Source organism: Anguilla rostrata, chromosome 6, assembly GCF_018555375.3.
Source record: "Anguilla rostrata isolate EN2019 chromosome 6, ASM1855537v3, whole genome shotgun sequence".
In the NCBI taxonomy this organism is placed as follows: domain Eukaryota; kingdom Metazoa; phylum Chordata; class Actinopteri; order Anguilliformes; family Anguillidae; genus Anguilla; species Anguilla rostrata.
Window position 1 is genome coordinate 22,225,161 of NC_057938.1, and position 26,197 is coordinate 22,251,357.

Below are 26,197 nucleotides of genomic sequence, written 5' to 3' on the forward strand. Positions count from 1 at the left end.
GAAAAGATAAATCACACGCATACTTTTGTGCGGCATACATAAAAGTGCCTTCATTAAACCATTACCACATTCAAGGCAGAGGCGTACATAATACTCAAGACACTTAATACGTCAATGAACACCCAAACCAATTACTCAATTCAGGGTGTCTGCAGTAAAACGACTGCAAAGCATGGAATGGCACTGTGTTATATACAAACGACGACAACCAGATTTTTCATCATTTGAATCTGGTCTCTAGGCTCTCAGACACACCGGAAATGCATGTGAATGCGGTTTACCACTGCTTCGGCAACGTAAAAATATCCGACCGTGCATAAGATTCTTCGAAGCAGCTAGTGAAAACAACAGCGTAATTTCAAGAAATTTATTAATTAATTAATAAACAGACGCTTCCTTGAAAATCCTGGAGGACGGGTGAAGATAAAACAGGCTTTTCTAATTTGCAGTCTTCCTGGAGACCGGGGCCATCGTCTCCGCGCGCTGCGGGGACGAGGCCGCGACGGCGACGCGGGGCGCGCTGCAGGGTGACGGCGGGAGTTCATTCGGGCTCTCCGCGCCCCCGCCACGGCCTCAGCCCTCGCAGCCGATTAAGCTTCCTTCCCCCCGCTGCTTCAGTGTCCTCAAGCGCACCCGCTGCTCTCTCGCGCTGCTCGAACCGCAAATGAGCAGCGCCTTAAGCGCTCGTGGTCTTACACACAGAGGAACGCGAGACCCCAAATTCAGCCCGACCGCTTTCTTTCTGAGAGGTCGCTGCATCTAAATTTCTAATGCTTAAGAGTGGGCAAAATTAGATAAAAACTGGATGTAAATCAATGGCAGTCAGACTATTGTAGTAATATGAAATGGACACAGGTGAGAAAAGTGAGCTGGTGGCAGCGATGTACCATAAGAGAGCCATTATCAGTCCTCCAAATCCACTTTAATCACATTTTATTCCTAGCCACTCCATTTGCGTTTGAATTTCCAGGAAACCTAACCTGAAGACGCAAGACACTGGACAGAACAATAACTCTTATGAGTGGCCAGCAGGGGGCGTGCTGGAGGGGACCGACAGAGTGCTGACTGAAGGGCCGTGTAAACAAACAGAAAAATGCATTTCCGGCCTGAGAGCACAGCAGGGTACAACAGCTCAAGGCCGAGGAGATCGCAAATAAGTTTCTAAAGAATTCCACTGAAACTGCAGCTTGGTGTGGTAATGCAACCGACAGAGAGGTACAGATACAGTGCATCAAAGTAGCCTAAACATGCTTCAGTGAAACATTATTACCTGAATACAGTGTATTGTCACACCCAAGAGGCCAGAACCTTCATTAATGTTAGCATTAGCCTGAGTTGGGATTGAGGGAAAACAACAACAGCTGATTAGCTGAAGGAGGTTGGATGGTATGAACCGGACCGACTTTGGTTACCAAACAATCACCTTTGAACAGGCCAGAATCATATACTGCAAACACAATAATTGAGGTGAGATCAACTCGTGTTCCCAAAACAGACATTTTTGTATGAATTTACAGGCATTTTAAGGACAAATGTATGATTTAAAAAAATTATATTTATTGTACTATAGTCAAAGCTAGTCTGCAAATCTTTATGAAGCACATTCTTAAACATGCAACTTTTATAATACTTTGGGTCTACAAAAGGTACGTACTTCACCTTACAGTGAGTGAAGAATTTTGGTGGGGAATTAATATTCAATGTTAAATCAAGGTCACGCTATAAACGTTCTCTCCAATTTGGACTATTTTCCCCGACTTTTTGAGGACAGTAGAATATTTAAATTCACCCTCCCTTGTCCTCTGCTGTCTCTTTCAGCAGGACCCACAAACTCAAACTCAGGAGAGATGCAGTGTAATCTTTACATAAATAAATTTTAAAAAATCGGAATTTTGCAACCCGCACCCTCTGCACAACCAGACGCTAGCCTGACATCCAAACAGAAAGCCAAAAATCCCTGCTGTGCAGCTGTTTGGCTCATTTGTGGCCTGATCCTTCACTCCCCCAAATGTAAGCTGGAAGCGGGCTGTCTAATGCCTTTAAATATGACTTTTTAAGGCCCTGTACAAAAAAACGCAGGCAAGCAAACACAAAAACATCTTGTGACGTGGGAAGCGCGTATTTTGCAGGCAGAGAGGAGCAGAGGCCAAAACAACAATGGGGGGTGGGGGGTCAGCCTGGCCCCATCAATATCGTCTCTGTTCAATAGTGAGCTTTTAGCCAGCAGACTAATCCAGACCCACAGCGACTCATCTGATGTTTCTCTGCTCCCAGGTTGGATGCAGCACACAGGCTATTTCCTGGCTGCGGTTCCCTAGAGATCTCAGCTCACTACTGCACAGAAAAACACCGTAGTACTACAGCGACTCCGTGGCACAAGCCATGACCTATTTGCAGATCCATCTGGACCCGACACCCGCGCTCTCTCCTTCAGGGCTGATCCCAGATCAGCGCTCCCTAGACACCCCACATCCAATGAACATCGGGGCAAATGCAAACGCAAATGTGGGTTCTGCAGAGCGGGTGTTTGAATACATTCAGGCACGTTCAGATGAAAAAGGGTGATGCTCTACATGGGTAATGAGCTGCAGGGTCGGTGTCTTATTCCTGTATTTTCGCAGTCTTTAATCGCAACACACGCTCTCTCTGCCACGTACAATTGTCCATTATGGCCTCAGTACGATAAAGGACATCCAAAGTGCTTCTGCTAATGAATTCCTTATCACAGGAAAGCTCAAATTAAAAGGGAAGAAAGAACACCTGAGATTCTAAGGGATTCTTGATTGAAAATGAGCACTGGTGCTAATTTCTTTACGCAGTGATATATCGGGTAATTTATTTTAATGTTCGAATGTGCAATATGTCGAGTTTAATTAACAATGTAAGCATTTCATTTGGCTTATGTAAACGGTACCCTTCTGTCAATGTGAAGGGCAGGAGTGGAGTGTAGAACTCACTGAAGTCTTTGTAATGTGCCTTCTCTAGCCACAAGCAGGTGCATGTCTTTATAAAGTGAGAGCTGTATTTTACTGTATGACATCACCCCATGATATGCGTCTCAACATACAAAGTGAAAAATTAATTTAGCAACACGGCAACACAGAGCCAATAAAATAACAAAATGCAGTTCTCGAGCTGTGAGCACAATGCGTCGTGACAGAAGAACAGAGCAGAAAACTCAAGAACTTTGGATGGTGAGTAGGCAGAGGTACAGTTTAGTCAGGAATATGGTGAGCATTGTTGGGCTGAATGGCCTGTTCTCTTCAGCATGTTGTGTTACGTCATGTTACTATTTCAGCCCACCAACTGTCATATTCCATGCGAGTGCATTTGCTGTCCTGGAGAGGACACACAGCAGTCAAACAGGTGAACTGCTTTTAGAATTTTCATCCCAACATTAGAAACTAACAACAGTTCTGGCCAAGTTAAAGTTACATGACAAAGTACTTAGTGAAATTATAGATATTTTTTTAAAATAAGTGTATTGTAAATCTTTCCCCATTAATAAGCACTCGTTGGGAAATTGGAGGACATGGCAAAGCAATTTGTAGGCTTTAAATGCAAATGACTGGCAGCTCTGCGCATCTGTATTCCCTGCGTGCAGCAGATTAATCCCACGGAGACAAAGACAGGTTCTGCTGACAGCGGTTAATATTTCCCATGCCGATTTTCCAATCCAGATTGGGCAGCCATTCCATCTGCCTCGCAGATTTAATTAAGGCTGATAAGCCGTGTGCACTTCCACGCTGACACAGAAAAGCTGACAAAGAGCACAACGGAAAGGACGGTCTCCTCCACAGAGTGAAAAAATGTACATTTAAAATAAAAAAATTTAAAAAACCACTATATATTTTAAAACAAAACCAGATAATGCTGAAACCAAAACCAGGTCTTAGTGAGCTGACCAGTGGCAGGTCATGTGACTTGCGACTGGCGAATCGGAGCTCGTTAAAACCTGACAATCGTGACGGTCAACACTAAAAAAAAAAAAAAAAAAAAAAAGGCATTTGAACGGATTCCTCTGTGACGACTGTGCGCTTACCCAAGGCTGACATCGGCAGCCCGGGGACCTGTTCTTTCTCGCGACTGGTTAATAGCCTGCGTTACCGGGGCAACCGTCCTCCGGGGAGGGCGGACGAAAGCGCTCACGGCGTGAAGCGGCACGCCGTTCGGTGGGGCGTGACGGCGGTGGCCTCTATAGGCCGGGCTTAGGGAGGGATAAAGGATTACTGGACGCTGCCGTGCCGTTTTAGGGATGGGGGGGAGGGAGGGAGGTGTCCCGAAACGCTATGCATTGACATTGCTCTAACGGAAGCAATGATTCGACAGAAGATGAAGACTCACTCGTAAGGAAGAGTCCCTTTGAAGAGAGGGAAGGAGTGGGCTGCACTAGCAGCTCAACATCTACAGCCAATCAGGAGCCAGGATTCCTGGCAACGTTGCCAACACAACGCCCCAGAGGAATTAACCCATACTGCACTGTGCTACTCTACTTGGTTGCACTGGTTCTTTTGCTTCTTGAAACATTTATTGGAGTAAGAACATATATATAAAATTAATTAAGTCAAATCCTAATTCCAGTCACCTTTAAACATATCTGATGTGCAGTTGTCTCTTGGGGCAGACAGTTATCAATACAATAAGAATATGCCTCCATATACTATCTCTATCACTTAAACCACATGAGTAACCAACAGCACAATTGCACTGGGCACTTGTCGTTTCATTCCGGATGTAATTCGCAGCTTGCCCTCGTATTATGTAAAGGGTCAACGAAGAAAGGCCAATCCAGTCATGACAGCATAATAACTGTTCACAGCAGGGACCAGATCAGTTTGACTTGAGCTTAAGACGTGCCAGTCAGTCACAATCCATCTCGCTGACCCCCTTGTCAGCCACGCCGCGGGTGACTTTCTCTGGGGACGGCTCTGAGAGACGGGCTGTGTTAAATTCAGGCGCATCGAGAGACAGGGGCTGACTGGCAAGGCCTTTGCTTTTCAGGACCGTGGACAGCGAAGGCCTCGTAACACAGTCTCGCCTGTGAAACCTTTGTGCACAGACACCCGTCCGACTGACACTCCTACCATTCAGCCTGGCTCCCACTCGCTGGAGCTGACATACAGGACCCCTCCCCCAAATCATCATCAGTGTGGGTCCAGATCCCAACAGAGCACTGCTGAAGTTGATTACTCTCCTGTAAACCTGGCCATCCTACTTCTACGCAATGGCTATATAAGTTTTTCTTGTGTTTTTCCGTGTCAACACGACATGGGACTCATTTAGATTCAGCCTTTCTCAAGGGCACCCTGCTTGCCTGACACGCATACACAGTCTGATTTCATTACGGACAGTTTTACTCATCATGAAGATGAGTGCATTTCATCTCGAAAGGATAAATCACCTTAGTAACATCCCAGCTTTGCGGTGCAAGCACAATAATGGCTAGTGGAAAAGTTCATTCACAAGATCGGTGCATTTTCATCAGCGATCAGAATCTGCTGTGCATATGACCTTACGTTGCACAAAAGCCCCTGTAGCAAACACTGAATTGACACGTCTCTGAAATCAAACAGGCTGGGAACATCAGTTTAAAGTTTCAGTTCAACTTCTTGTATTTCCAGCTCGCAATCCGCGGTGGCCTTTCTGTCTCTTTAACTTCTATGCTATGTCATCAGATCAGAATCTCTGCTATACATTTTCTAAATTATGCCCCCTTCACAAAATCTGAGCAACACCACCGGTTTAGAGACTCCCTTTTCCCTTGAATATTTCACTTTATATCCTGGCTAACTGTTTCAGGCTAACTGTACCTTATTAAAACATGTGCTGCTCTCCATTGGTACAAAAGGGAATGTGAGAAGGGACGCGAGTTGCAATGATATAACCAGTGCAATTTACATGAGAGCGCATTTATCCAGCATTTCACAGCAAATGCGTGTGTAAACACTTCTCCGTGCCTCGCGGCGAGCCGAGAACACGGAAGAGGCGCGAACCGCTAAGCGGCGTCCCAGCACGGAACGCGGTAAGCACGCGCACAGCTGGCCGCGCTGGCGCGGCGACGCGACCGCGTCTGGTGCAGCTTCACTGAGGGACATATGCTACGCTACGCTATGCTATGCTACGTGTGTGGCACGGACGAGCCTTCGTAATCACTCTCATGGCTAACCTACGGTACCAATGATCTTCTTGAACATAAAAAGTAAATCTTTGTTTGACCTGAAAAGCAATCTGGACATTGTGGCCAGATTCAAGATGCTTTACATGGCAAAGTGGTGGCTTCTAAGGAAGTACAGTTGTGAAAAATTAAAAGTGCAATCACTTGGACAAGCACATTACAAGCGACAAAAAAATATTAAGAAATAAGTGAACTTACATATGGAGGTGCATCCAGATTATCTGTATTCACCACTACGGGAGGAGGGTTTGCCTTGAAAAGAAAGGGTACAAGAAAACTTCCGTTAGGATGGACCTGTTTAACGCAGAATGCAGAGAAATCCCACAGTCGCAAAGCCTGCCGACGAACAGCGCAGTTCAACGAGCTCAAATCAGCGCTAGGGAAAAGCGCTAGGGCTCTTCTAAAATCTACGCGAGACAAAAATTTCCACTTACTCTATGCATGTTTCAAAAGACAAGAACTACACTCGCATTGGCTAGAGATTACCCGGGCGGAATGCCTACATACGTGGCATTTTACACTGCAGAACATGCAGTGCTGAAGCATGAAGGCTATCAGGCGTCCCAGCAAAGGAGAGCGATTTCGTCGGGCTCGCCTTTGGAATCCAGGCTCCTCTTGCCTTCGCGCGCAGACTTTCAGCAATGGACACAGCCTGGCATCCCCCCCCCCCCCTGTAATCTCTAACCCCATCAAAACAGCAATGCAATGGGAGGGGCTTAAACAACAACAACAACAACAAAAAAGCAAAAGGAAAGGAAAAAAAAAAAAAAGACCTGTGAGGCGGGTGGAGGGATGATGGGGGTGATGGGGGTCTCGGCTGGGACCGGCGAGATGGGAATCACGGGGATTATGGGAGCGGCATCTGTCTGCTTAAACAATAGCATGGGGGGGGGGGGGGGGGTCAGAGGTCAGGACACAAAACACAAACACCACAAACACAGAGAAGCATCGTGGACAGTTGCGTATGAAGCGGTGGGGGAGGGGGAGGGGGAGGGGGAGGGGGAGGTGGGGGAAGGGGGCGATGGCGTGCAGGATGTCGTCTTAGCGGTGAGGTACCGCCGGTCGCTAGGGTGCGCACATGTGCATGTCTGTGTGCGCACGCGTGGGTGCGTGTGTGTCCGCGCGCGGGTGCATGTGTGTACATGTGTTCCCGTGCATGCGTGTCCATGCTTGTGTGTGTGTGTGTGTGCCCTCCGTGCCGATGTCTGTGAGTGAGTGTGCGAACATATGCGCGTGTGCCTCTGCATGTGCGGTGATTATTAAACAGCGTGAATTAGACTGATCCTGGTAGAGCTGCGCGGGTACTGCACAGCTGAGAGGATAGAAGAGGAAAAGAAACCAAAACCACTGCCCTTCACCCCACTGATCCTGGATCAGTTCAGGATGAGGGAGCAGTAATTTTGGATACAGGCCTCCTGAGATATCCTAGGTGTGGAAAAAGAATGATTACAGTCTCACTCCAATGAAAAAATTTTTTTTTAAACCCACAAAAAACCACAAAAGCACAAAACATGCATAGCATACAAACGCGTTTTTGAAGAAAATACACTTTTTTTTCGTTCTAAACTAAACTCAGAACAGAAAAATTTTTCCGAGGGCAGAAGCACGACGTCCGCTGGGGTGGCGTGACGGCGCCCCGCCGGGCGGCAGCTTGTCGCCGAGTGGGCGGGGACGATTTCACCTCGCGCCAGCACGCGCCCACGCTCAACACGGAGGAGCGGCCCACACGGGTGCTCAGTCTCATCTCCGCTGCCGCTCGCCGCGCCTACACACGCCTGGGTACGTTCCGCACGCGTGCTACCGGTTTCATTTGTGTGTGGGGGGGGGGGGAGGAAGAAACGATGGGGTAGATGTTCTGCCGGAGTGTCTTCTTCACGTTGCTGGGAGAACACGTTTCACCATTCGCTACCTTAAGAGAGAGTTTTAAAGCAGACTGATTCGGTTTTTCATCCAGATAACCTTGTTTTTTTTTCGTTGTTATGTCTTTTTCACATGACATGAGCTTCCCGTTAAATGTCTTGCGTTTCCACATCAAAATGACCGCCTAGACAAACAAAAATTCTTTACAAACGCAATCGAGGACAACTGAAAAGGCGATGTTAAACCTTCGCGTGAGATTACTAGCCACGGACCCAGAATACTACGGTGTGCGTAAATGCTAATTGCAGAGCGCCGTGAGAAAGGAAAATTAGTAACACGCTGCACACGTCGCCTGAACTGAAACAATTATGAGACTGTGTCTATTTTGTCCCTCGATAGCAATCTCTTCCCACGTGTGAATGTGCTAAATGTGATCTAACAGTCATTCGACAGCGTGAGAGGTTATGCAGAAACATTGAAATGGCTCTGGCGCTATGTGACTAGCATCTCCAAATGACCGAATGATACAGCCACAGGCAGGGGGGTCCGGCGCGCTAATATGCAAGACTCTGCGCGCGGCTAAGTCTCTGTAAAACTGGAGAGCCTGCAGACGTCACCCCGCCTCTTCTGCAGCGTAGGCCGGGGGGGGAGGGGGGTGTGGGAACTGAGCACCCCGTACGGCGACGGAGTTATCGCTCCTGGGCTGTATTAAAGAGCCAAACCTCTCACCACCCAATGAAACGATCGTGAATACCAAACTTTAGGCCAATGAAAGACTGAACCTTGCGGACAGCAGCAGAGTTAGGCAGCCCAACTGTTACCCACTGGTGCTACATACAGCCTCTTGACCTGCCGTTTGTTTGCCTTTGTGAGTGTACGTTTATCCATCTACATTCAAACAAAACCCAGCAAGAGTTAAATCCGGACCAAACACGTTCAGCTGGACTACCACCCAAACCAAATACACCTAAATAGTTACAGCCACAACTAGCACACCCAGCTAGAGTTACACTCAGAACAAACACACCCAGCAAGAGTTACACCCAGAACAAACACACCCAGCTAGAGTTACACCCAGAACAAACACACCCAGCCAGTCACACCCAGAACAAACACACCCAGCTAGAGTTACACCCAGAACAAGCACACCCAGCTAGTTACAAACACACCCAGCTAGAGTTACACCTAGAACAAACACACCCAGCTAGAGCTACAAAAGCACTGAGTTGAAGTTACACCCAGACTGTACACGTCCAGGCCACCCAGATAAAACATTTCCATCTCCTCACAGACAGCTACTCATAAACTTTGAGACTGGGATCTACAGTTCTGCGATAGCGGCTTCAGTGAAGCCACACTCCATGTTGGGGCAAACTTGCATAAATGCAGCTGCGCTTTGAAGCTTTGCCGAGAGCCACTGGATGGGAGAGCTAAAATTAGCCCAGATCTATAGCATCGATCAGAGTCCCAGTTTCAGGCTGCTGTTTGAATCCTGCATAACAGCAGAATTAATCACTAATGAAAACTACTCAGTTCAAAAAAGCCCATTGTATCAGGAAGTCAGCACATTCTAATGAGATTTGAAAAAAGATTTGATCCCAAGATTTGACATTCCAGCTGACAGAATTTCTTCTTCGTCTGTGAACTCTAAAACATACAGAGCAAATATATATTGCATGACAACGGCTACAGAAATACTCAGATACACGTGTTTGTAAGTATGAGTCCAACAAAGTCCAACATTGCTATTATTGCTATCCAATTATACACTCACATTCATTAAAATCCTAAAGCAGACTTCAGCTAATCACACAAAGATGGTCACCAAAATGCCAAAATGTTGTCTAAACCACTGAGTATGGCTGTAATACTTGGCGCTCAATCTTAATTCAATTCCATACGATTCAAGTTTATTTGTACTGTACTGACAGAGAACTGTCACAAAGATGCTTTACAGAGCGGCAAGGCAAGAAACGTAAAAAATAAAGTAAAGCAAAAAGTAAACGGAGCAAACACCAGGCCTGAACCTCCAAAAAGCAAGCACATGAGGTGAAGAATCCCAGTGGGGAGAAAACCCTCAAACGGTGGCAAGAAAAAAAACCGGAAATCTGGACAGGAACCCGGCTATCTTAGCGCTAGCGATATTCTTTAAACCGCGACCCGCAAAACCCTGGCGAAGCAGCCGGCCTCCACGGTGGGGCCCGACCGTGGGAACGCACCTCATCCAGGGCCAGAGCGGCCCAGGAGCCCCAGTGGCGGACGCCGGTGGCGGTGGCGGTGGCCTTGGCCACGCTCTTGGTGGGGCTCTTCTTGACGCTGTCGCGGAGGTTGACGAACTTGCCGCGGGCCTTGGAGGAGGGGGCGGGGAGGGCGCAGGGGCAGCGGGGGGTCGGGGCCTGGGGCGGGAGCCTCGGCTCGGTCCCGGGGCCGACGGCGCTCTCCCCCGCGCCCCCGCAGCGGTGCTCGCGCCTCGGCTGGTACGCCGCCATTCGGGACCGACGCGGGCGGGGGCGGCTGCCGCCTTCCTCTCTTCTCCTTGTTTAAATTTTCAGGTGGCTTTTTCCCACGCGACGCGTCGCCAAAGTGGCCGGAGTGACGAGTCCGGTCCGATCCTCTGGCCCAAAGCCCCTCCCCTCTCACCTCCTCCTCTCTCTCTCTTTCTATCTCCCTCCCCGGGTTTCGAGCTGGTTCTCTCTCTCTCGCTGCCCTCTCTCGTCTCTCCTGTGTTCTCTTCCCAACTAATGAGTTTCACTGGGCACCGCACATGACAGCACGCAGCCCCTTTTCCCAGGCATGAATAATCAATGCGCTGCACCGAATACGGGCTAGCCAGCCCGGTGCGGACGCTCCTTTTTCTCTTCGGGTGGACGGGTGGGATTCGTGAAGAAGACCGGGTCCGGGTTCATCGGCACGATTTTGTCTGAACAGACTGGTCCAAACGCGCTTCTGGCAGCCGGCCCGAGACCAAGGAGCCGATGCCAGTTCAGACGGCGAGGCCGGGCGTCACAGCGGCTGTGACGGAAGGCTCCGGAAGAGGGGCGGGGACGTCATAACGGGAGGGGAAGTGGAGCGAAAGGGCCGTCTGCCGTGAGCCGCCGTCGAGGCGGTCCCCTTTTTTCCGCCGGGGCGCCTAGCATCGCGCGCTAAACCGCCGGATCCCGCTCCGGACTTCGGGCCTGCGTCCCGGCAGCGGGTCGGGTGACGGTCGGCGACCAGCGCCACCTCGAACGCGGCGTCGCACAGAGCGCCCGCGGGAACGCCGCGCGCGAAACCGATCCGAAGGGCGACGCCCCTCGGGTGTTGAAGCCGGGGGCTGCGATGTTTGCACTTTTACAACTACGTGAATTCCCATTTCCCCACTTACAGTCTGATAATCCCCAATCTCCCACCGTGTTACAGACTGGCAAACCTAAAAGCTTATCCATATGCAAAACAGGAGTCATTCACATTATATTGCGTTGAGAAGTTCTTATCATATGTATATGTCACTATACTAAATTAATGTATGTAATGAGATAAAGAGCAAATTACTTACTACAAGATTTAATTAGCATAGACTGTGTCAGCAAATGTTTAACACAAAGCAACACACTTGGGTCCCTGAGCAGAGGGTCGAGTAACTGCAGGAACTAAACTGAGGGAGCCCTTCCAACATTTTCCAGGAAGGTAAAAGTGAAGCGGTGCATACCGAGAAACGTTGAGAAACGGAATCCTTCTTTTCAGCATAAAGGATAAGCATTCCGACACAACAGATGACCACATTAACAATACAGCTCACTGCAGATCCCATTTCACAGATAACATATGTGGTACCACATTTTATACATACACACACACACACACACACACACGCACACACTTGCTTGGGAGTACAATGACAGTCACCCGTACTAAGCATTGACCCTTTCTGGACCAATCACAACATGTCAATAACCCACTAGCTCATAGTTTTGGTATGACCTTCAACAACACTTACATAGTAGTTTTGCAACAAAAATATAATTTTTCCCTTAATCAATAAACATGTAAGTTTTCAATGAGACATTTATGTGAAAATGCATTATCAGATGTAGGCTAAATATTTTAATGTGTATTTACTCATATAATATGGAACAAAAACTACTACTACTTATGATCAAAAACCTACTTCTATAGGATGTTTTTCATGATTGAGTATTTACCTCAAACTAACGCATGCACTGTTGGACATAATGTGAAATCCACAGCATCATCTTAGGATATCTGATATTAATAAGAGATCTATATTTGATCTTAGATGACAGAAACTAACATCATTTCTGTCATGGATGATAAGCAGAAGGCTTTCGTATTCCACATTGCATATGAACACTGCCATCTACAGGCTGCATGCAAGAACAACCATTATTGACTGAGTAAACTGTGTACTCAACAGAGCACTTTCTGAGTACACCAACCAGCTGGGGATGCACACAACAAACAGCATAAAAGAAACAGGCCCCACTATAGCCATAGCAACCTGACACAAAGTACTAATCTATAAAAATGCACAGTATTCCACAGGTCATCGTGCCAACTGGTGACTGGGTAAGAAGTACACAAATGAAGACAGAAATTAGCCACGTGTCTCACAGTAATCGAACTTAGGGTTAGGGAAGAGACTCAAGCACCATAAAACCATCGCTGTCCATGGAAGTATTTTCCCCCAAAGGCATGGGGCAGCACACCACGCCTTTGTAAAAGGACTGATGAGGCCAACACGCAACTCCGGGGATGATTTAGGGCTCAGCTGTGTCCGTGCCGGCCGTAGGCGAAGCTGTGCGAGGTCCTGAAGCGCTGCCAGGGCCTTGGGCGAGAGCAGGGAGCGCTAACAGAAGCTGAAGCGCAGATACAGCCCTCTCGGTTTCTCCCACACCCTCCCCGTATCACAGGCTATTTTAATAATGGAAAAACAATTCTGCCAACGTTCAAAGAATGACTTGGACTCCCGCTGGCCGGACGTAATTAAGACGGATTAACCGTGGGAGCTATTTTGTGGTCTGCTGTAAGTACAGGGGTCACAATATTTGAGCAACTCACACCACTTATTTGTATTCTGAGACATACTGAAGACATAGGATTTGTTGTTGTTATTATTATTACTATTATTATCATTGATTATAATTAAGAAGTAACAGCAGTGACGGTATGGGTCACAGGACACGGCTTATGATTTAAGCGCAGGCGGCCGTCGTGTTAGATTCCCTGCTCGTGTGGAGAGCTGCGCAGGCTTCTGCGGTGATTCATCCAGGGAGCCGAGGCTCCATCCCACACAGCAGATAGCTCTCTCTCCGGCCCCGCCCCCCCATCAGCGGAGAGAGAGAGAGAGAGAGTGATGCAATACTACGGATGCTCGCCAAAGGAAGGAATCTTAATCCGCTTCGACGCAGCGGGGGCCCACGAGAGCGGCGAACGACGCCGCGCGCGAACGCCTCGCTTCCGCCGTCGTTTTCGGCCGCTTCGTCAACGGGTTCGAGGGCTTCGCGAGGGCTCGGTGACGGACGACACGCAACCCGCCCCCCCCAGGTATTCCTTCTCCAACGAGACGCTAAAGCTTGCGGGTAAGGGGAACGCGAACAAGCCGACGGCGTAATGCGACCACGGCGCCTTTGCCGTTACTATTGCCATGGCAACGGCGTCTTACCGTTCACAGGAGCTGCGGGAGCTCGCGGCGTTCTCGGCTCCCACAGGGGAGCGCGGCCGGGCTGTGGGAATATGAACGATGAATCCCCCCCCCAGGTTTAAACCCTTCTCATCGATCGGCCACTCTGCTGTGTGATCCAGGAGACGGTCAGCTCAATCAATGAATGTATCACAAACAGAAAACACCTTTTCCCCGAATGTGTCACCCGCCTGATGGATTGGTAGGGCATACAGCATCCTGAGTTTTCTTAGAGAAACGACTACAATGGCCACAGACGCACGGTTCCCAAATATTAACTTCTGTGCAATATGACTTTATGCGACTAAACAGAATTAAAATACAACTTCACACAGACACACAAGAAAGCTCCAAAATTGGGGTAGTTACCAAATTACATACTCATCAAATTTACATTCTTAATCATCAGATTCTTCTGCTTCGCCTCATTTTCCTGCTGATAACATCAGAAACGCTCGCATAATATTTGCCATTGGCCAATATCCCCTTAAACCAAAGAAAATTTTTGTTCACTACTTTATAATCTACTTCACTCAATCACGACATCTATTCTATAAAGACAACATCTGTTTTAAATAGAAATGAATCACACTGCTATTTTAAGCCTTTGGGAGGTTCAGAAAACTTGTTAACTACGAGAAATTTGTTAACTACGTTCAGAAATGATCAGCATTCAAAATGTTTAGCACAGTTGAGATTTAAAAATTCAAATGTTCTGACATATTGCCTTCATTAATGAAATGTCGTATGCTGATAGCAATATCATAAGCGTAACTACAGTGTCATCATTGGTGTGGGACCAATAAGAGCTTCACCTCTATTTTAAGGTAAAATCCAAATCCCACCCTGTTGGATTGTATTTTTGTACACCACTGAAACTGTCCAAACACTGATGTCAGTATACCACTGCATTGCTGATATAACAAAACTCTTACAGGACAAATGGGACATTCCATGTGAATTTAAACAGAAAATTCCACTGACATCTCAAATGCAGACCCTTTAACAACAGGAAGAGTACACTCTATGTCAAAGGAAGACATGGAGAAAGCCTTAGCTGCCTTGCTCAATAACAAAACTTAAAAGGGACGCCTCGTTTCCCACCTAATACCCTTTAGGAAGAACTTGTAGCAAAATGAGATAAAGTAAGAGAAATCTCTTTTTCACTCTGTTATTTGCAAAAGAATAATAATTTTGTCTGTTACATTTAAAAAAGATTTTGTTGTTTGCATTACCCCTACCCACATAAAATGGGCTATAGCTGAAGTTCCACAGATCCAACTTGATTTTGCTGTGATTAATGAAGTTTATAGAGCAACATATTAAAAGATGAGAAATCAAAAATGGTACTTCTGAAATATTCATATTTTTCAAAATGTATAAATTGCTGCACAAAAATCTTCAAAAAATCTTAACTGCATTTACCCTCATTTGATGCTCTATAAGGATTAGGCTACATTGATCCCATATATGTACCATGCATGGTAAAAAAAAATATTAAACTAAATGATGCACCTATAGGGACAAATTCCACAAATGGGCACTTAAATTGCAATTTTCACACAAGATATTTGAGACACAATATGTGCATGCAGTACATGAAAAAAAAAAAATCCTTCCTCCATATTATTTCTTTGTGGAAATGAAAATCTGAGACCTCAAGGGAATATTTGTGTGCAAATGCCTCCTTGACTTACTCAGTAAATCCATTTTCCCATAATTGCCCTCATCAATTACACTGGTATTATTGGCACGCAACTGCATTTGCTCAAAGATCCGGTTTCTAGCTGTGGATTGTTCAGGTCGTTTAAATTTGTTAGAATGCCATTGCATTATGCCAACCATGCCCCCAAACAACTGATCCCGCCCCCTTACCCCAAACCAACGAGAGCACTGGGAAAAACAGAGATGCACACTCATCTCTGGGGAAATGCAATTTTATGTCCGTGCACTGCTCCGAAATACCAATATGAGCTTGCTAAAGCTGTACGGTATATGCCAGGCTTAATAAACTCCCAGATATTTAATATTTTGCATTTGCAATATGTGTGACACTGGCACATAATAAAGCTTGACAGTTCCCTATGATGTGACCAAGGAATTTCAGTAGGACTCTTCCCTTTATTACTATAGAAAGGAGCTTTCAGTCTGTTCTCTGAGTCCCTTCACTGTTAGGGGCAGAGGAATGGAGATTCAGATTCCTCCAAAATTGTACTTGTAAGCCAGTCCTGTCCCTGAAACATCTCCTGTTGGTAGGAAGGAGTACACAGAAGTGCACGGTGTCTCTTCAATTTCACTCGCACAGTGACAGAGAAGGACATTTGCAGCTAGAGCAGACCATATAACGTACAAAGGAACAGGAGAGGGAGGAGGGACCAGACTCCAGAGCGTACATAGGCACAGGAAAAGCTAGGAGGGGCCAGACCATAGAGTATACAAACAAACTGGAGAAGGTAGGAGAGGCCAGACAAACGAACTGGAGAGGGTAGGAGGGGCAAGAACATAGAGCGTACAAACAAACTGGAGAAGGTAGGAGAGGCCAGATCATAGAGTATACAAACAAACTGGAGAAGGTAGGAGAGGCCAGACCATACACCGTACAAACAAACTGGAGAGGGTAGGAGGGGCAAGACCATGGAGCGTACAAACGAACTGGAAAGGGTAGGAGGGGCAAGGAGTGGTGCCCTATCTAGTTAAATATGCATGTCTATAGTGCCCAAATGGCCAGAGCATCGTCCAACACAAAAACAATTCCACTGACCGAAAACCCTCCCTCCCCAGGTGGCACTACAGCAAATTAGATACTGTCTGGCGAGGCTGTCAAAGTACCAGCAGGGTCTGGTTGTGCATCCACAAGTTACAACAGAATCTTAATAGCATGAGCCACCCTTGTAGCCTGTAGAATTAGAAGAAATCCCAGTATTCAAGGTCACGGAAAGTCACACTGTGGCCATCCAATCTGCTTGGGAGGAGGGAAGAGCCATGGAAACAAAGCCATGGAAACAAAGCATTTCCTTTGAGATAAGCTCCTAGAGGGGACAGCCTTAGCTCATTGAGTAAGCCTGACCTATTTCCATCTTAAGTGCCAATCCAAAAAACCCTAGAGTGGAGAGAGGCAGACACAAAGCCTAGACTCGGAGACCTATCTCATCTCACGGTGAATTAGGCTATTTTCTCTCGGGCACATAAACGGGATACTTAATCACAGAGACTTTGGCTGAGCACACTTTAGTAATACATTTACATTCAGGCATTTGGTAGACACCCTTATCCACAGCAACCAATATTATTATTAATCATCATCATTATTATTGTCACAAACAATAGTAACAGCCATTACATCAAACTGCAATACAACTGACATATGATGTCAGCTGTCATATTAAGCACAAGCGGAGATTGTGGACATAGAGTTGTAAGTAGCCAAGTAATTAAACTGAGGTTTTGAAGTGAGGGTAGTGTTTAATGAACAATGTATAGTAGTGTAATAATGCTACATCCCTTTAAAAATAATGAATATTGTTGTATGCCCTTATAAGCATGCTTTGTTGACTGGTACCTCACTCCAAAGGAACTGTTACCACAGCAACACTTATCATAAGCTGATCGTTTTGTTACATACAATTACAATACAATACAATCTTTATGTCCGGCCCAGCTTGGAAAATTGTCTTCAGCCTCAATAAGAACACACAATAGCAACAGAATCACCATCCATTTAGGCATATAACACATAGGCATACATATATCATAATAGGTACATAGTACAAATACGTTTCATACAATTCACCTAGCTTTGATGAGGAGGTTGATATCGCTTCAGATAAAGGGTCTCTTATATAGGTTTCTTGAAGGCATGGGAATTCTAAAATGTCTGCCAGAGGGAAGTGGCTTGACAGTAATTTGGAGAGGAGAGGGTGACCGGGGTCATGGACCATGGCCAGATCCCTCCTGCGTACAGCCAAATCATAAGGGATATCCAGCTGCTTCTGCTGTCGACCTATCATATTGCCAGCTGTGCTAAGGATCCTGGCCAATTTAGTTTGCAGATGTCCAAACCGCATATTAAATGCTAGGATGCTCTCATCGAGACTGATGTAGACCCCTCTAAAATATCCTGGTTGACACCAAATGCCTTCAACTTCCCAATTAAAAACAACCTCCGGCCATTCTTTTCAGAAATGCAGTCAGTGTTAGCGCTGAAGCTCAGCTTGTCATCGATGTCTCCTGAGATACATAAAAAATTCCACAATTTCAACAGGTTGGTGACATAGAAAGAGAGGGAGAAAGGAGTTGGCACTATGAAGAATACATTCCTTGGTTTAGTTGGCATTAATTAATAAATCACGAGTGTTACACCACTGCTGAATTGTGGAAGCACACAAGCCTGTTTCACACTACAGGACTCAGGAACATCACCATGGAGTTTTCTGGGAGCGAATATGACACATCACAGCGGGCTACAGCAGATGTAAGAGAGTCGGGGTGACACCTCAGTTGGTGAATGTGGGGAATTGTACCACAAGGTGCTGCCTACTAATTACAAATGTTATATATGGTTATAAACAAGCTTAGAAATAGTCACACTTAGGTAAACATGGATAAATTAGGTCTCCAAGAACTCCAAGAAAAATAGCAAAATATCAGAGCCGATACTTCTTCGATTTCCTCACTTAAAGCGTATCCAGAGTTAGCATGGCAAAATACACTTTTCACTTTTACAGAAAGTACTTTTTTTTTTGTCGGGGACTACATTTTATTGAACCATCATTAGAAATTCACTAATGGAAAGTCCCTAATTGCTGGTGAAACCCTACCGGTGGCAATAATTGAAAAAAACACTACTGGCTTTTTATTGGATGATCATTCGTACATCCTGGCCCCTGAAATGTAAAAAAACAGAGGAAGGATTTCAAAATGGCTTGAACTCTACGAGCCACTTGAAAGCTGCTCATCCGACCAACCGTCATCGCAAATCTTTGCTTGAAGGATCAGACGCAACATGAGCTGACGTTACGTGCTTCAGAGGAGAGCACACGCTCATCTTCGCTCGCATGCGATAATGGATGCTGATGAGAGTTGCAGCATGAGCACAATGATTTGCTGTTTCAAACTGGAGAGAAAGGATAGGAAAGGCTTTCAAAATATATACAGTGGATGGTTTTACCCAGACAGCTTTATCAAAGTAATTTGATCTAAGATTCCTATTTGTACATTTTGGAGACCACTGAAGACCATCTGATGTTTGAGCATTTTGTTAGCGACAGCTTTCATTTTGGACTTCTTTAACATTACATTAGATTAGATTCAACTTTATTGTCATTGCACAGAGTACACGTACCGAGACAACGAAATGCAGTTAGCATCTAACCAGAAGTGCAAAAGAAGCAGTAAAGTGCAGTAAGGTGTATGTACATATGTATAATATAAACATGTAGTAACATGTAGTACCCACTGAAACCAAGCATTGCTGGTGTACTGTGGCTCTGCCTAAACTCACTGAAGGGAGGACCACTGCTGTATGCATGACCTGTCATGCTGAGAAACCCGGCTTGTTCATTTTGAGAACCATCCTCCCAGACCAAAGTGGACATGTTGCTTCATCTTAATTACAAACCTCAAACTCGTCTCAATTTTACATGAGAAAGGCCGTCAGCCAGTAATAACTTAAATCTTACTTACGCTTACTGTGGTTGTTTCAAATAAGCTAAATTGGATTTCTGACATCCCGCAGATTAATTTTACTGCTCAACATCAACATGGCAAGTCATGTAAGCGTGTGGTATTCATCTATTTCAGCTGGCATGTGACTTGCGTCAGTACGCCTAGATTGGATTTTGAGCAACCGAGGGTACTTTTCAACATCACTTTTCTTTGTCAGGAATATTACAGCACGGAAATTACATAATCAGCAGTATGAAGTATGTGGGGGGGATACTTCTGTACAGGCAAAATTATTACAAAGTTACCAAATCAAATTTATCTTTGAAACTTTTTGATGTACAGTCTTACTGCCATCTTGGCCAGGTCTCTCTCTAAGATTTAATTTAATTTTTTTAATCTCAACGAGACTGCCAGGTATACGAAAAGAACATATGAAAAATAAATTAATAAATTCGAGGACCTCCCCACCGGTATGATGGAGTGCGGTTATCTGAGGTCTTTCATCCAGCGGCAGAAAATAATTAAAAACCGGAAGGCCAAGTTAAAATGCTCGAGGTTCGTTTGTCATCGTCTGTTCTCGGCCTGTTGACAAATAGCACAGGTGTGCCCACTTGCGTCCTGTCAGAATGCAGCCCCACTCAAAATGGAATATGGGTCACATGAGAAAATGAGTGCAGACAGCAGATAAAATGGTAAATAGCTGCAGTCTAAACACAGCATCAGTTCCATTCCTTCTGTGCCTCAGTGTTCTCCCTTCCTACCAAATGTTGCTGATAAGAAGCAGTTTAGTTTGCATTTGCAAATGAGTTTCCTTAAAAGGCTCCCAGGCTAATAAATTATTCCAGACTCAAGCTAGAAGTAAGCGAGCAAAACATTACAGTGAGCAAACTTGCAGGTTGCCTCGGGAAAAGAGAAGTCGCAGAAATGCACGATTATTTGGTCGTAATGCTGTTCCAGTTTGTCCCTTTTTTCTTCCCAATCGGATATATGCATACGTGTATGTATATGTGCCTGTGTGTGTATGTGTATGGATGCATGTATGTGTATGTAAGTGCGTGCATGTGTGTGTGTGTGTGTGTGTGTACGGATGAGTGCATGTGTGTGTATGTGTATGGATGTACAGTATGTGTGCGCACGTGTGTGTGTGTATGGATGTATGTATGTGTATGTATGTGTGCATGTGTGTGTATGTGTATGTATGTGTGCGCACGTGTATGTGTGTATGCGTTTGTCCGCAATCATCATTGCAGCTTCCGCCACTGATCAAGGAGCGACCAGCAATGTCGATCATCGCATCTAAATGCGCTGCAGTACCCAACAAGAGCTTGGACAGACACTAAAAGTAAAGTTCAATGGGCGGACCTGTGACTGCCCCGATTGACCAGCAAGGGTCACTCGTTCGTGATGAGATGCGATCAACCCCAGCTAAATTACCCCCTCCCTTGTTTGGACAACACTAGAGCCAGTTGTGCATAGCCCTTCTTGCATACCAGCCAGTCGACAGTGACACAGTCTGGATTCGATACCAGGCTATGGGGCCCATCCATGGACCAGAAGAATGCCTTAAATGGACAGTTCATTGTCTGGAATTTCTTTATTTTTTCAATATAATTTCAGCTTTAGCTTGTTTTTGACTGGCCCAGATATATTTTTTGTTGTGTGATGAAGGATACTTTAGACACAGAAGTTTCTGCTGACCTGCTGACTTTAGAAACAATGGCTAGTACAGGGGCATCAAAGTATTTGCGGAGTAGAGCAAGAAAATGCACTTCGGCTAACTCCATAGCAGCTCGTACGGCAAAGTCGATCACCCCTTTAACAGGATGAGCGATGCGGCACCCTCGTGGCATTCGCGCATGCATCAGACGCCGCACTACAGTAGCTGTTCCTACTTCTGCCAAGTTCGATAAATTTTATAAATAAATACACGCTTTCGAACGGCTGAGGATTGCGATGATGATCCATGGTACAGATGGCCTAAGAGGCTCTTAAGTCTCCCATCAATTACACTATAATGCAGATAATGTAATGCAAGCTTTGGGCTTCAGCTAGCCGCCTTCTCAATCCATCATCAATCGATACCTTATTGTTCCTGTGGGTCATCCGTCGTGGAGCAGGAAATTGACTACGTCTCCTCCAAAAATATCAACTGCAGCATGCGTAGCTATCCTTCTGCATAGAGAATCTGGTTGGTAGACAAATCTAACACCTTCTATAGTAAGGCAGAATAGAATAGATATACTGGCACTTATATGTGAATACATCATTGTACGTAAGTCCAAATAGTCAGACAGGTGATTTTCTCAGGGTAGTTGGTGACGGGCTGCAATTTTCATTGCAGGTTTGAATTTCCCTCATGGATTTGGATTGGGTCATTAGCTCATTTTATGAGCAACGGTGAGACTTGTCACTGGATCAGCCTGGTAATACACTGATTTGAGTGAGGTTTCATTTCATCTGGAATACTGCCATCGCTGTCATATATATTCAAAAAGAAAATTCTGGTTTATTCCCAAATGTGACATAATAAAAATGGCCCCTCGTGCAAAAGAACAAACTAAATGTCCTTCATCATGTATAAAACAAAATCATCTAATCTTTTGTATCAATATTACCGGTTTCCTACATTGCCAGTCATTCTGGATGAGAGCATATATTAATTGACTGTAGCATAATGCAGTATTAGTGGTTTCAGCCTCTGACTTCAGGTCCAGGGTAAAGTGCAGCTGCAGAACATAACAGAATAGCACAGTACACTATCACTTCACAAGCAGCACTCCTGCCTCATATATACACTATACACAAATACACATCTGCATGCACTATAATATTATCGGTCTCTTCCAATCTTCATATTTTTGTCAATGTACGAAGTTCATCCTCTCCCTGTCGATACACAAGGGAATACCAAATTAGATTTTGCTTGATTTCACATGGCAACACTTGCAAATGAAGAGATCAAAATTCAATGACAACCATGTTCAGAAAGTCCCAATCATAACCACACAGAGCTCTAACATTATAAATAGTTTAAAAAATGCAATGAGTCATAGTTCTGCTCAAAACGTTCTGAAAAACATTCCAACAACAGCATAACAATTGCGCATCACAAGTCTTTCTAAAACGTTTTTTTAGGTCACTCCTTCCAGGCTGCATGGGAAAATCTGAGAGCTCATACAGTATCATCTACAGACATCCCTTGGGTTTGGTCCTCTGTCCAATCCTCCTCACTCTATACCAGGTCTCTTAGACGCGTCATTTCCACCCATGGCCAATTCCAGTGCTATTAAGCCGAAGGCATGCAACTTTTTCCCTCCTTCCCTCCCGCCGATACACTGATTAACACTGATTAACACTAAGCTTAACTTCGGCAAAACTGAGATGCTACACTTCCCAGTAAAGTCTAAGGCCTTCTTCACCTTTCATCACTCAGAATAGCACCACAGTGTTGACGTCCTCATCTGCCAGAGTGGTGCTGGACGACAAGCTGTCCCTCTCTGTGAACAGCCGTGATGTGTTGGGCGTGTAGGTTCTTCCTACGCACCATCCGGAGAACCCGCCTCTTCCTCACCACCTACTCCACCCAGCTCTTACAGGCGCTGGGTTACCGCCCATCCGGACGGCTGCAACCCTCTCCTTGCTGGCCTCTGTCTGCCATTAGACCTCTGCCGCTCGTTCAGATCGCCGCTCCCTGCCTGTTTTATCTCCAGAAGATCATCAGGCCAAACACACCAGCCAGCCCGATGGTGGAATGAGCTTCCCAGTGCAGTCAGGACAGCAGAAACCCTGTCCACCTTCAGGCCCAGACTAACAGTAAGACCCACCCCTTCTGACTGCACCATAGTTCCCCTGACCTCTTTTAAATATCCTCTTATTATTTTTGCATTATGTGCTGGAATAGTACCATTATGATACTATAATACTAACTGTTGGGTTGTTCTGCTAATACTTCACTTATCAATTAAAAATGGACTTCTTGTCGATATTGTTCTTTTGTAATCCTGAGACTGTAACACTGAAGTTTGTATAATGTCTTGACATGTAAATGCACATAAACTGCCACATATGATATATCAAGGTCAAATGTAATTCCAGATAATTTTACCACCTGGGGAAAGCAAGCCTTAACTCACATATAACACCACACTGGCATGACAGCTCAAGCTGTCCCTAAAAGCAGATTTCGAAGGCCTCCGAGATGACAAACTTTAATGGCACATATAGAGCTGAAGGCCAGGAACCATAAACCAGAACATTCTTTGGTGTTCAAAAGAACGGCACGACAAACCACGATTTCCGCATGATAAATATAATTTACAAATCAGATATCTTCCACCTGTGACATAACACGAACAAGCCAACGCAATTGCTGTGCATTTCAAAATGAGTTTTCTTCCACAAGCTGCCCCCTCAGTCCACGGTTTCTAGGATACCTCCCAACTTCATGCACGACCAGAGAGAACAATGAAAATGGCTAAGGTTGAAAAATTAAGCGTGCCAGTTATGAGTGGAATGCACACACAGGCAATAGCTACACAGCTGGGGAAAGCAATCTTATGTCTCCAAACAACTACACTAACAAAGAATAATATGTTTGTATTTTGGGCCCACAAAATCACATTAAAACTCCTGTCTGAGTTAAGTCTATACTTGCAAGGGGAGTGAAATCTTCTCAGTGCTCACAGTAATCTACAACAGTCACCAAATTTACCCATCTGCAAGGGGCTGTACAGATTTTCACAAATGTGTACATTTTTTATATAAGACTACCTTATAACACTCATACCTGAAAAAGATAATCACAGCACAAATCAAGATCTGGAGAATGACAGTGGAGACAAGACGTTGATTTGAGTCGACCATTTTAAAGCTCACAAAACATTAAAATACAGAATTTCTAACCGATCTGGAGGAAGAGAAGGTGGGCGTATGCCTGGGGCAGTTGACCAACACAGTCATACTGTATGCGCAACTAGCTTTTCTCTCTTTAAACATGCAGCATACTAATAAAACTGAGTTCCCACGGAGTTCCTACTGCTGCTGGTTCTATTTCAGCTGAGAAGGGTGGGGGGGGGGGGGGGGCATGTGCCTAGAGGCTTGCAAAAGACTGAATATGTAACATCCAGGTTTGGGAATATTTCTTATCTTTTCAGTCCCTGAGTTTACAGATTCGAGCATTCTGGCATAGGGCCAATGACATTAGTTTTCAGCGTTAGGAGAGAGTAAGGCGATGTTCGTCCCAGGTCAGGAGTCTAAACAAGCAAATAAATTAAAGAGCATAAAGCTATACTTTCATCCACGGAGGAGAGGCTTCACTGAGCCTTTTATTTTGAAGTTTTATGATTTCATTTCATCAGACATTGTTGCAGGCAACTGCCTCTTTAATCTTCAGTGTAATGGAGGCCACTAATCACTGGGGAACGTTCCGGTCAAACGTGCAGCTCGGCTATGGGTGATCTCATAAAGCGCAAGGACGTAACGCGTCCTGACCTTACTGAGGTAACTACTTCTGGCGCGGCGAGATCACAAAGGATATCAACTTTGACATTCTGTTAATGCATCCTCAAGCACAAGCACAAATGCCCAAAGTTTCTCATGTATATTATGAATACAATTTTCATGCACATCAAATGTTTTTCCAATGAAAGCAGCAATTGCTAACATTGCCGTATACACCAAGTCACCCCCTGCAACGCTACGGTAAACAGCTTCAAGGTTAAAGGCATGCTATCAAGCTATCAAATGACAAAGCTCCCGGAAAACTATTATCCTTAAAAAAAAACACACACAGCAGTCTGCTTCAGACGTCCACAAAACCCCTGAAATCACAAATCCAAAAATCACAATTAGTAAAACTCACTTCTGAGACTGAAAGAGGAAGGGGGGGGGGGGGAGCGGTTCACACTGCTGCTGCCTCTTAGCACAGGTGTGCAGGGCCGGGTCAAATACAGTTCAACTCAGTCAACTGAAGCGAAACTCAGCAACTGAAAAATACTCACGATGTGTCACAACTCACGAGTACGAGTTTGAACCGATTTCAGGAGCGACTGAGCGTAACGGGGAACGCGGACCCCAGGCCCGCAGGTGCGTGCGGGCGTGGGGGGGGGAGGGTTGGGGAGGAGGACGGTACCTGGCCGGCCCCGGCCGTGATGCAGTCGGTGAAGGCGTTGCGGCGGGTGAAGAACATGAGCAGCTGCTGCCAGCGGGAGGGCGGCTCCTCGGTGGAGCTGCGCTTGGGCCAGTGCTTGAGCTTGGGCCCCGCCGAGGTCAGGCCCTGCTGGCCCGAGCCCGCGTTCCCCCGGCTCCTGGGGTACAGGGTGCTGTTGCCGAAAATGTAGTTCATCTTCCCTCTTCCCTCTGGGGCTGCGGCGGCGGCGCTACGGCGTCCTGTCGAGCGGCGGAGGGGCTACGGGATGATGGGACGGGGGGGGGCGGAGGGGGGGTAGGGGGGCGCGTCACGCCATCTTCGCGCCGGTTCCACGTCTCCGGAAGACAGAAGGCAAATCCCAAAACCGAGGTGGTGGAGGTGGGGGGTAGGTGTGGGGGGGGGGTGGGTGGGTTGACACGGCCCCTTCTCCTCAGTGCGGAAGACACGCCGCCAGCGCCATTGGCTTCCGAAAGCGCTCTGCGGAGACCTCGTCTGTGCTTTCCTCTGCAAACCCTCCGCTCCTCGGCACCGCGATGAGAAGGAAAAACAGCGACTCGGGAGCTCGAGAGACAGGAAGTGATCTTAAATTATCTCCGAGGACGCCTCAGCCATTGGGCGGGCGGGCGGGCGGGAGTCTCCAGGGCTCGCTAATCTAATGGGGGAAGTCAAC

General features: G+C 46.0%; 1 protein-coding gene across 1 annotated transcript in view; it reads right to left on the bottom strand.

Annotated features, from left to right (window-relative positions):
* Nucleotides 1-26,197, bottom strand: part of LOC135257956 (disks large homolog 1-like) — a 155,908-nt gene that overhangs the window by 38,852 nt on the left and 90,859 nt on the right. The window contains exons 6-7 of the mRNA XM_064341168.1: nt 6,949-7,041; nt 6,374-6,427 (exon numbers count right to left, since the gene is read on the bottom strand). Coding sequence (XP_064197238.1) covers nt 6,374-6,427; nt 6,949-7,041 — 147 coding nt within the window. The remainder of the gene's footprint in view (nt 1-6,373; nt 6,428-6,948; nt 7,042-26,197) is intronic.